At 42.3% G+C, this 12,762-nt stretch overlaps 1 protein-coding gene across 1 annotated transcript in view; it reads right to left on the bottom strand.

Moving 5' to 3' along the window:
* LOC150008970 (cytochrome P450 3A12-like) overlaps positions 1-12,762 on the bottom strand; it is a 42,704-nt gene extending 29,942 nt beyond the window's left edge. The window contains exons 1-3 of the mRNA XM_090276690.1: positions 12,587-12,762; positions 2,934-3,027; positions 934-986 (exon numbers count right to left, since the gene is read on the bottom strand). Of these exons, the coding sequence (XP_090132816.1) occupies positions 934-986; positions 2,934-3,027; positions 12,587-12,657 (218 nt within the window). The 5' untranslated portion in view covers positions 12,658-12,762. The remainder of the gene's footprint in view (positions 1-933; positions 987-2,933; positions 3,028-12,586) is intronic.

Here is a 12,762-nt window from a genome sequence, read left to right as displayed (position 1 = left end):
TAAAGGAGATATTTTAACAATTAAAATAGAAGTCCTGGGTAGAATCAAGTTAAGAGATATTTAAAACAAAGGACAAAGAGAATTAAAAATACAGAGGAGAATGTACAATTCATTTAAAATATTTTCTTTTCATTACTTATAATTATTCTACATATGGGTCCTAAGTGGGCCTCAGGCTCCACGTAGGTGACATCTGTGAGCAGCAGCGCAATCCCTCTCCTGCCTCTCTCACCACCCCTCCAGCGGCTCCAAACAGGAACGGCTGCTGCAACTGGCTGGGGCCACTTTACAAAATTCTCCAGTCCATCAGCATACCAGGGAACAATGTGGTTTAGAAATAGTCTACATATCTTCCAAGTTAGTAGATCAGGGTAGACAAAGCAATAATTATATAAACTAAACCTCCACTGAGAAGTCCTGGCTTAAAATGCTTTTTAAAACCCAAACTCCATATTTGCAGAGAAGGTAAAAAAGAAAAAGCTGAAAAGATATGGTTTCCCATTCTTCTTACTTATACCCACAGTCCTTTTTCCAAAGGACATAACAAATCCAAATTTAAAAGTAAGAATTGTGGCTTTTAATTAATAGTCAACTGTGTGGGAAAGGAGTTATAACAGGCATATATTAGAAGGTCTGAAATAATGCATTCCATCCAATGAAAGGAGACCTAAGGGAGGAAAAATGGAGAAGAGGGGGGTAATGAGACACTGAACAGAAAGTTATGCCAGAAGTCTCTAGGCCATCGAGGTCTGGAGAGTAATGACAACCTGAAACTCAGACCTGGCCACCTGGTGACATCTGAGATTCCCTGGTAGGACAAGCCTTCAAAAGCTTTACAACAGGTAAGAGGCTCTGGGCTGAGATTGCCACCCACACCATGGAGCCCTCATCAGAGCAACAAGTCTATCCAATGGGAGTCTCCCGAATACTCACCCCCATATTTTCCCATACTTTTTAAAACATCTTTGGTCAAAATCCACAAAACCCTGCAAGGAAAAAACAAAATCAGATTATTAATCTGAATGTACAGACCTCTACCTCTAACTGGAACCAAAAGGACTCAAATCCCATGAACTCAGGCTTACAGTATTTCACTGGCTGATGGAGGGAAGCTCTTATTCAGTGGTGCCTTGGGGGAACAGAGAGAAAATAGAGGAGATATTTGAAATGGAGAACTTAAAATCACTCTTGAATTTTCTCCAAGTAGTGTGGGTACTTGATTTACCCTTGTCTATGTTACGAAGTTACTCCTTGTCTTTTGGAAGGGCTTTTGTTGTGCCTGTGTCGTCTTTAAAAATCTCATAACCCCCAGAATTATTACCTCCATAGACTCCAGAGCTAAAGCCAAGAGAGAGTAAGAGTGGCCTGTGTACTCCTTGATCTCCTGGTTAAGTATCTTTTCATTTTACTCATGAGCCCTCTCTGGAATTCTAACAGAATGTGGAAGTTTAAGACACCAGTGACCTCTTGTAGTCTAGCAGATTTAAGTAAGTATGAGGTGTGTTGGTTGACTGAGAAAGTGAGTGAGTGAATGAATGAATGGCAAAGTGACTGACTTCCCAGTTTTCCAGATCAACACAGAAAAGATGGAGAGATGCCAGCACTCCACAGGGGAGAGCAAATTAAAACACTTTCTCTGAGTTTTCACTTCTGTAATTAACAAAAAACAAAAAACAAAAAACCCACATCTTCCTATTGCTGATTTCAGCTGTGATATATGATCTTTTAACTAAGCAAAAAAAGTTCCAGAAATGTGGGTCTCCAGGGGCATCTATAAGGAGTTGATCTGGGAAAGGTGTAAAGGAAACTATTGCCTTATCGGAGGCAAAAAGTATGGGAAGTTCTTAGATTAAGAGAGGCATTGAGACCTCAGCCAGGAGCATTAGAATCTGAGAAACAAGCCTCTTCCTTGCAGGAAAGAAAATCGGAGGCAGAGAGCAGCCTGCACACAGGCTCTGCCTGCTGACCCAGTGAATGAGAGCTCATAGCTTTCCATCCAAGGGTCAGGCCCTGGGCGAAGCATCAGGACTAAATGAACCACAGCGACTTTACCAAAATTCACAGTCCATGCGTCACTGAGTTCATTCCATTCAGATAAACTAAATTTTTAATAACTTTGTCAAATCATCTTCTTTCTATTGGCTTTGTGTAAGTAACTCTGCTTCTATTTTTTTTAAACCCACAGAACTCATTTAGAGGTTAAATATCTAAAGTTGATAGACAAGCACCGTCTTACTTCAGTCATACCCACTCCCTCTCAGACTCAGCAATAAGGTGCCTCCTTTGAGCACAGAGAAGTAAAGCAGAAAGCTCTTGTTCCATCTCTCAAGTCCCACAAAGACATCTTGGGAACTAAAGGGTGAGTTAGAGCCATGGAAATAACAACAGGGATTTAGCCATTCTTGAGAGAATTCCAGGACATATATGCAAATTACCCAATGGTGAATGCTTGGACTGCCTCATACACTGAAGTTTTGCAGCTGTCCAGGAGGAAGCAAAAACAAAAAACAAAAAGGCTACCCAGAGGATATCCTATGAACAGGAAAGTCTGACTCTAGCATATCCAGCTTCATGAGGCACCCCAGGCACTCTTTCATGCTTTTCTCCTAATACTAAGTATGATGATATCTTCCTGGGAACCTGTACTTCAAAGAAAGAAAATGTTACTCTGGATGCTCACAAGTTGGAACATTAAGTCATGTCCTGAATCAGCCAGAGAGCTCTGCTGCCCAACTGAGGCAAAACCTGAGGCTCCAAACAGCTGACCTAGAGCCCTGGGGTAAATCTGGCCCTGCAAAGCATGAGGCCTATGGTGCCCTTTCTGGAAAGTGTGAAACCTCAGAACCTCCTCTCAAGGATGGCCCTTTTATTGTGGAACTCAGCTGCAATTTGCAATCATGAGAAGCAGAAGAGGAAGCTCAAACAACACTTACATTACGGTAGCTCAGAACAGTTCCCGCAAAGGGCAGGGGTGTTGGCCCAGGAATTCCCAGCTTCTTAAAAGTTCCATGTGTATAGGTCCCATATCTTTAAAATTAAGGAGAAAACCAGGTTATGGAATTAATGGAATAGATGCTGAGGCTGACTCAGAACTGGAACAGTCAAGCCAGGGAATGAACATGTAGGCAATTGATAATAACAGCAACTCCAACAGCAATAATTACATTCACTTGTCATCTCTTTTCCTATTTCCACTATGAAACCCACAAAAAGTAATGATAATTAGAAAAAAGCAGCTGAAGTTTCATGGACCCAATCCCAGAGTGAATACTTGATAAATGTTTCCAAATGTGAGTGTCCCTGAAAGGTTCAGGTTGGAATATTTCTAAAAAATTCAGTCATTTTTTTTAGTAAGGTGACTCTGTAATGACTTTGAGATTCTAATCCTATGTACACACAAAAAAAAATTCTGCTCCAGTGATGATATTTTGCTTAACTGCATCCACTCAAAAGCAGAGTTACTATGAGCCTACCAAGACATTGTCCTTACAGTTTGCTCAGTGACTTTTAAGCTTTACTTCCCTTTATGACCTGACCCTGTTTTACGATCTAGCTCTTCTTAAATAGTTGTATACCATTATAAAAGGTCTTGTAATAGCTCCAGTGATATTACCTACAGAATGAAAACTATTCAAAGCTTCCACTGGCCTTGTAGAAATATGAGTACCTTTCAGCTACACCCAAGTCTCTGTTGTGAGACAATTTGATTGACTTGAGCTCTAGAGAAGAGTGATTGACCAATATTTTTCCTGACTGAAACTGTGTAAAGGGACCAATGAGTAAAGAGTCCATTTCCAGACCATTCTTCTCCTCGTGGTATCTGGTCCTTCAGCCTGTAATGCTCACCTGCTAAGCTAAGTGCCAGGTTCATTCATTTTTTCAAGATGGCCAGTCAGAAAGCAGTTAGTTTACTGCTTCAGTGTGTCAACTATCTCAAAATCCCATTCAGGCTGGTGCTTCCCATGGTATGCTTGCCTGCAACTCCTCTTTCATGTGTCATGTGTAGGGTTTCACACCTGGGGGTTCTAAATCCTTGCAAGGCATCCCACTCCAGTGTTACTGAGTGATTTAAGAGTGGAAAACAAAGAAAGGCTGAGGAAAGAGGCTGCTGGAAACCATTTTAAGGATGAATTTGCTAGGCCTATAAGACTCACCCCATGGAGGCAAATCAGAAAAATGTGGCTAAAAAGTAGGTTCTTCATAATGGTTGAACATGCCCAACAAGCACTTTCAGCTAAAAGGGACCTTCCAAACTTCTGTACCATCCTATTCATAGCAAAATATGTGCTATATAACATAAAATATGTTTCAGAAATTTAAATTAAAACTTTGTCTCTTCGGAGCTTTGGGCAATTGAAAGAGCAAAGCATCCTGGAGGGTTTGGGTGGCTGGCGGCGATGGTGAGAGATGAGATCAGTGTCTAACCCAGAGCCTTGCTGCATGGCGTTGGTGGTATAGTGGTGAGCATGGCTGCCTTCTAAACAGTTGACCAGAATTTGATTCCTGTCCAACGCAAAGGGCTGAACTTTTGTGGGGCTCTGGGGGTCCTTGCATCTGGTGCGCGTGTGGGTGCTGCTGGACCCTGGGACCTGCGACCTGAGCCCTAGACACTGGGACCTAAAGACCCTCACAATCTCTTTTCAAGAATGAAGGTGTGGAAGACAGAGGCCTAGACAGACATGCTGCATCTCCCTTCACAACTAGGAAGGAATGCAACTGCCTTGGGGCTGGAGACAACCAAAAGTTCCAGAAGGTCAAGCTGCATGGAAATCCAATGGACAAAGGTATGAGGAAGAGATGCTCAACCAGACAGGTGGGAGGGGTGGAGCCGGGGCAGAGAGGATGCAGTGGGTTGGCAGCAGCAGTAGCGAGTGGCAGTGGGCTGGCAGAAAGCGCAGTCACGTTTTAAAAAGTAGGGAGGGACACCTGGGGACTGCTCACAACAACAGATCAGACTGAGCAGCTCACTGTCCCAGAGCTGGGGAAAATAAAGCCTCATTGCTTCTGACTGTGCAAAACAGTGGGGGTTGGGGTGGAGGAAGGGACTGCCGATCTTTCAGCACAGTCCACTTGTTTAAGGGGCCCCCATGGTCCTAGAATGTCTGCAGACCCACCAACTCTGGGAACGACGGCCAGGGCAGCAGCTGGAGAGGCACCTGTCCCATATGGAGATGGGAGAGGTGGCTGGAGAAGGGGCAAGTGTTGGGCAGGCAGCATTGTCCCCTCTCGAACCCCTCCTCCACATACAGAACCACAGCATGGTGAAATGGGTTGCCCTGTACTGACGAATACCTAAGGCTCTACCCCTCACAATGTAACAGATACAACAGCTCTACCTAAGACATAGAGACAAATACAGGAGCTTGTCAAGATGAGGAGACAGAGAAATATGGCCCAGATAGAGGAATGGATCAAGGTTATAGTGGGAGAAATAAGCGACGAGGAGATAGCCAACCTCACAGATGAGGAGATAGCCAACCTAGCAGATGCAGAGTTCAAAACACTGGTGATAAAGATACTCATAGACTTGACAAGTATGCTTGAGTATGGCAAACACGTAAGGGAAGAAGCGAAGTCTATGCTAAATGAAACAAAGGAAAATCCATACAAAACCAGTGGCGAAGGAAAAGAACCCAGGGTTCAAATCAATGATTTGGAACACAAGGAAGAAAAAAAACAGGCAACCAGTAAATAATGAAGGAACAAGAATTGAAAAAAATGAGGAGAGGCTTAAGAACCTCTGGGACAACTTTAAATGTGCCAACATCCAAGCCATAGGGGTGCCGGAAGAAGAGGAATAGCAAGAAATCAAAAGCCTATGTGAGAAAATAATGAAATAAAACTTCCCAAATTTGGCAAAGGAAATAGACATACAAGTCCAGAAAGCACAGAGAGCCCCAAAAAAGCTAGACCCAAAAAGGACCACACCAAGACACATAATAATTAAAATGCCAAACATTAAAGAAAAAGAGATACAGTAGTCCCTCACTATATTGTGGTTCACTTATCATGGCCTCACTGTATCCCTGGATTTTTAAAAATTTTATATTTAATTATTTATCGTGGATTTTTTTGCTATATCGCGGGATTTCGCAGTACTGTATACGTATGTTGTCAAAGTTACATAGGTTTAAGAGTGTCGAATAAATTTAAGGTTCCTATTTCACGGGGGGTGGGGGGTGTCTGGAATGTAATACCCATGATAAGTGAGGGAATACTGTAATCGTAAAAGCAGCAAGAGAAAAACAGAGTTACCTACAAAGGGGTGCATAAGACTATCAGCTAATGTCTCAAAAGCAACTTTGCAGGCAAGAAGGGGCTGGCAAGAAGTATTCAAAGTGATGAAAAGCAAGGACTTACAACCACAATTACTCTATCCAGAAAAGCTATCATTTAGAATGGAAGGGCAGATAAAGTGCTTCCCAGACAAGGTAAAGCTAAAAGAGTTCATCACTACCAAGCTATTATTATATGAAATGTCAAAGGAACTTACTTAAGAAAAAGAAAATCAAAATTATGAACCTTAAAATGACAAACTCACAACTATCAACAACTGAATCTAAAAAATAAAAACAAAATCCAACTAAGCAAACCAGAATAGGAACAGAATCAAAGGTATGGGGATCATTTGGAGGGTTGTCAGCTGGGAGGGGGAAGGAGGAGAAATGGGGAAATGGTGCAGGGATGAAGAAGTATAATTGTTTGGTACAAAATAGACAGGGGGAAGTTAAGAATAATATAAGAAATGGTGAAGCCAAAGAACTTACATGCAGAACTCATGAACATGAACTAAGGGGGGGTGGGACTGCTGGAGGGAAGGGGTGTACTGGGCATAGGGGAGCAAAGGGGAAAAATTGGGACTACTGTAACAACATCATCAATAAAATATACTTAAAAAAAAAAAGAATGAAAGTGTGGCTTCTGTCCAAGATGGAGGTATAGGTAGACATGCTTTGTCTCCTCGCACAACCATAAGGATTACAACTACCTCAAGACAAAACACACACACACACACACACACACAAAACAGAACTGCCAGAAAATCAAACTGTATGGAAGCCCAACAACCAAAGATTTAAAGAAGTAATATTTATCCAGACACGTAAAAGGGGTGGAGACAGGGAGCTGGGGCAGAGAGGATGCAGTGTGGCAGCAGTGGTGGCAAGGCAGCAGCTGTAGCCAGCTGGTGGAAGATGCAGTCATACATTATATAAGCTGGGAGGGACACCTGAGGTGCGATCCCTGCCCCAGGCCAGGCCATACAGCTCACAGTTCTAGCATCAGTAAAATAAAGACTCCTAGCTTCTGGCTGTAAAACCAGTGGGGGTTGGGGTGGTGAAAGAAACTTCCCATCTCTGAGGAGAGTCTGTTTAGAGGACTCTCTTGGTCCTAGAATGTAAGCAAACCCACCCACTCTGGGAACCATCACTTCTGGGAAGAAGTGAAGACTACACTAAGTGAAATGAAGAAAAATCCACACTGAACCAATAGTGAAGGCAAGGAAACCAGGGTTGAAATCAATGTATTGGAACATAAAGAATAAATAAGCAGTCAACCAGTACAGAATGAAGAAACAAGAATTGAAAAAAATGAAGAGAGAGACTTCCAGCCAAGATGGAGGCCTAGACAGACACGCTCTGTCTCCGTCCACAATTAAGAAGGAATACAACTACCACAAAACCAGAAATAACCAGAAGCTCCAGAAAATAAATGGAAATCCAACGTATGAAGTTATAAAGAAGTGGTGCTCATCTGGACGAGTAGGAGGGGAAAAGCTGGGGCGGAGAGGTCAAGTTGTGCTGGTGGTGGCAGCAGTGGTGATGGTGGTGGGATGGTGGTAAGCACAGACACCCGTATTTAAGGGGAGGTGAGAAGCACCTGGGGAGCATCCCCGGTTGCAGACCAGACCAATCAGCTTGTGATTCCAATGCTGGGGAAGGCAGACCCCCATTGCCTTGGACTGTGAGGCCCAGAGTGGGTGGGGGCGGCGGAGGAGGCTCCTCATCTCTCAGCAGAGAGTGAATGGCAGAAATCCGTCTTGACCCCTACCCCTGCAGAAAACCCCACAGTGCAGTGAGAAGGGTCACCTGGTTGTGATGAGTGCACGGTGCTCCACCCCTTATAATGTAGGAGGTGTGACAGCCCTGCCCAGGAAGCAAAGGTAAACACAAAACTGTCAGGATGGCACATATCAATGACAGAGGTCCCAGTAACGCAGCTGACCAGACAGCAAATATCTAATCTAAGAGCTCAGCAGGTAGGAAATCTTCCTGAGGCACAGTTCAGAGCTTTGGTTATAAAAATGCTTACAGATCTAACAGCAGATCTTAAACAAGACAGGGAAGGAATGAAGGCTAGTCCTGCTGAAATCAACAAAAATACATATGAAACTAGTTGTGACGGCAAGAAAACCAGGGATCAACTCAACAAATGAAACACAGGGAAGGAACAAACAGTCAACCAGTGCAGAAAGAGGAAACAAAAAGTGAGGAAAATGAGGAGAGACTCAGAAACCTATGGGACAGCTATAAGCAGGCCAACATCTGAATCATAGGGTTGCCAGAAGGTGAAGAAGAAAAACTAGAAACTGAAAAATTATGTGGAAAAAATAATGAAGCAGAACTTCCCTAACTTGGGGAAGAAAATAGACTTACAGGTCCAGGAAGCACAGAGAGTTCCAAATAAACTGGACCCAGGGAGAAGCACACCAAGACACATTATAATCAAAATATCAGAAATTAAGGATAAAGAGAGAATCTTAAAAGCAGTAAGAGAGAAGAGAATTATGTACAAAGGGGCCCCAATAAGACTATCAGCTGATTTCTCAAAAGAAACTCTGCAGGCAAGAAGGGACCAGCAAGAAATATTCAAAGTAATGAAAAGCAAAAGCCTACAACCACGATTATTCTATCCAGTGAAACTGTCATTTAGAATAGAAGGGCAGAGAAAGTGCTTCCAGGACAAAGTAAAACTAAAGGAGTTCATCAGATCCAAACCACTGTTACATGAAACGTTAAAGGGACTTGTTTAGGAGAAAGAAGATCAAAACTATAAACATTAAAATGAAAACTGTATCACACAATCAACAACAGAAGCTAAGGAACTGAAACAAAGGCAAATTAGGCAGTGAGAGTGCGAAAAGAATTATAGGCATGGGGAACATATTGTGGGGAGGTCAGCAGGGAGTGGGAAGGGGGGAAAGGGAGGGAGATGGTATAGAAATTAAGAAGCATAGTAGGAGGGAGTGGAGTAGACAGGAAGTTGTTGAGAAGAACTATATGCACAACCAATGGGCATGGACTAAGCGGGGGGGGGACAACTGGAGGGAGGGGTGTCACTGGGTGGAGGGGAACAAAGGGAAAAGAAATTGGGACAACTGTAACAGCATAATCAATCAAGCATATTTAAAAAAAAAGAAAAAAAGGAGAGGTTTAGGAACCTCTAGGACAACTTTAAACATACAAACCTCCAAATCATAGAGGTTCCAGAAGAAGAGGAAGAGCAAGAAATTAAAAATTTATTTGAAAAAATAATGAAGGAAACCTTCCCAAATTCGACAAAGGAAATAGACATACAAGTCCAGGAAGCACAGAGAATCCCAAACAAGTTGGACCCGAAGAGGACCACACCAAGACATATAATTAAAATGCCAAAGGTTAAAGATAAGGAGAGACTCTTAAGCAGCAAGAGAAGAGAGTTACCTACAAAGGAACTCCCATAAGACTTTCAGCTGATTTCTCAAAAGAAACTTTGCAGACAAGAAGGGACTAGCAAGTATTTAAATTGATGAAAAGCAAGGACCTACAACCAGGATTACTCTATCCAGCAAAGCTATTATTTAGAATGGAAGGGCAGATAAAGTGCTTCCAGACAAGGTAAAGCTAAAGGAGTTCATCATCACCAAGCCCTTATCATATGAAATGTTAAAGGGACTTATTTAATAAAAAGAAGATCAAAACTATGAACATTAAAATGACAACAAATTCACAACTAACTATCAACAAATGAATCTAAAGCAAACAAGCAAACAACAAATTAAGCAAACAACTAGAACAGGAACAGAAGCAGAGATAAGGAGATCATAAGAAGGGTTATCAGCTGGGAGGGGAAAGAAGGGGAATGGGGGAAAGGTGCAAGGAATAAGAACCATAACTGGTAGGTACAAAATAGACAGGGGAACATTAAGAATAATAAAGGAAATGGAGAAGCCAAAGAACTTATATGCACAACTCATGGACATGAACTAAAAGGGGGACATTACTGGAGAGAAGGGGGGGACTGGGTGGAGGGGGACAAAGGGGACAAAATTGAGACAACTGTAATAGCATAGTCAAGAAATATACTTAAAAAAAAAACTTTGTCTTCTCTTCTTTGGAAGTTAGTCTTTAAGGCAGTACAGGTCCCAAAATATTTTGTACAACTCCAGCAAATCTTTTATTACATGATAAAATAAACCCAGAAAACTTGCATAAAAGGACTTGTGCTCAAAGACAGCAGAGGCACCTGAGCCAAGCCCAGGTGGGTGTTTGGGTCCTTCCTCCAGAAAGTTGGTGAAATTGTGTGCACCGACTCTCAAGATCTGGGGTACCCTTGGTTAATCCTTCCTTTCCCATGACAACCATGGCAAATCAATTAAACCCATTTCTGCTTCTGAACTTTCAACATGTTACATGAACTCTCAAGTGAAACCAAGCACTTAAGTGAATGTATCAGCAACAATGACTTCCTCAAGTGATTTGGTCTGATGTCTAAACTCACATGGTTCCATAACAAGGCAGAGGGTGGGCAGGGTGAATTCCATGGTTTCTTTCCAGCTTCCCTCTTTCTGGTAAAGTAATTCTGTTTTTGGTGTAATTGAAGGGGATAACAATGAAAGGCAATCATTTGTACTGCATTTACATGGTGTTGCCATAAGGTGGCACTGTCTCTCTACAGCTATTGACTCAAGGCTGTACCAGTGTCTAAGACTACAGAGTTGTTTTTCCAGCAGTGACAGTATCTAGTGACAGGCCCACTGCCACACAGACCACACAATTTAACTTAGATGGTATCCCTATCCCCAGGTTTCAAGCAGATGAGATGCCTACCCTCCTGCCCTGTGAGACCAGAGTATCTGGGAGAAATATCCTCGCAATCCTACCAGACTGCTACCTGGATGCCTCTTTTATCACTGGCTCACAATTTCACTTATGTACCTGCACTGTGAGATTAAAATAACTGGCTGAGCAGATATATTTTAAAAAGCAGATATACAATCTAGGTCATAGATCTATATATTTGTACAATGTACTCATATTCCTGATATCATTCTAGAAGTCTGAGGTTATTTGCACACCTTTGTAAACCAACAACCCTTTTTTATCCATCAGAAAGAACATGCTAGAAAGAGTCTTATCTTAGTAAAAAAGAAATCTAATATTAAATTGAATGAAATTAAACACTATCAACAAATTTTAAAATGTCACCAGACAGTAAACATGTTGACACAATACCTGTATTCATATTTCTTTCATAGAATTGAAACAAAGTTAATATTTTCTATATTCATGTCATCATGATTACTACTCTTAATGAAAGATAAATTGAGATAGAGGTCAAATGGGACATATAGAGGGCTTTCCCTACCCACATGTTCAAAATACCTCCTCTTCCAACTTGCTCCATGATGCCAGGAATCCCACCCTTGAAAGGAATTTCTCTGCTAGATGGTTTGATTCACCCTCCTGTACTGTAACTTAATGGAAAAATATTTAAATCCAAATGGACTTTTGGCCTCATGTCTGTGCAGGCAGTTATCAGATTTCATATTGGAGAAAAATAAATCTATATGATGATGGCAACCCTCCCCAAAGACTAGAAGATAAAGGTGAAGCAAAGGAATACAATTTCAAGATTTCTGTCAAGCTTCTGCTCTGAAGCTTTCTCATGTAGGGAGAATAGTTCAATAGTTCTGCCTATTATTGGGTGATGGAACTGAGTCTGAGGAGGGGAGTGTCAGGGGAGAGACACTGAATAGAGGGAAGAGCTAGTATGAAAGGAAAGGGGGCAGTCTGGGGTACGCCCTGGCACATGGTGTAAATTATGCCAGGCAGTGGGAGAGGGGAACAGGAACAATTCCAATGACACAGGGCCAATCCTTGCACAAATCTCTTGCAGCAGACACTGAACTCGGAAGGTGAAGATAATGAAACAAACCCTAGGCCACTCCTTTCTGCCTCCAGGATCCCCAGAGCTGGAAAAGGGGTGAGAATCCCACTGCTCAGAAGTCCATTGTTTTTAATCTGCCTCTGCTGAACTCTGGTTAATTAGTCTAGGCCTACCCAGACTGGCAGTCAATCAGAAAATCAGAAAATCATCCCACAGAGCAAATGTCACCAAACCCTACGGGCTACAGAAATTGGGAGTTGGGGGCAGATGGGGTATTACTGCTTCAAAAGATCAGGGTAAGATCAATAAAAACCCCTTTGGTGTTTGTAGCCCACAACACTTAAGCAACTTCCCCTTTAAAACAGTTAAGGGAAAGGAGGGCCTGATGAGCTCCCCAAGTTCATGATTACAGAGAACATGAGCCTGGTCAGTTACTTACAAATAGATGAGCACCAGGCTGGTAACCAGGAGAATCCAGGTTTCTGTGGAAAAGCTTGGGATTAGGTCCATGGCCACTTTCCTCCAAGATTCTCTCCTCTGTTTTCCTTGTAGCAAAGTGTGCTCTTCTTAGCAGGCCTGTGTGCACAGAATCTCTGTCCCCACCCAGTGGATATT

Source organism: Furipterus horrens, unplaced genomic scaffold, assembly GCF_987537825.1.
Source record: "Furipterus horrens unplaced genomic scaffold, mFurHor1.1.pri manual_scaffold_5, whole genome shotgun sequence".
Classification (NCBI taxonomy): Eukaryota; Metazoa; Chordata; class Mammalia; order Chiroptera; family Furipteridae; genus Furipterus; species Furipterus horrens.
This window is presented reverse-complemented; position numbering and strand designations above follow the sequence as displayed.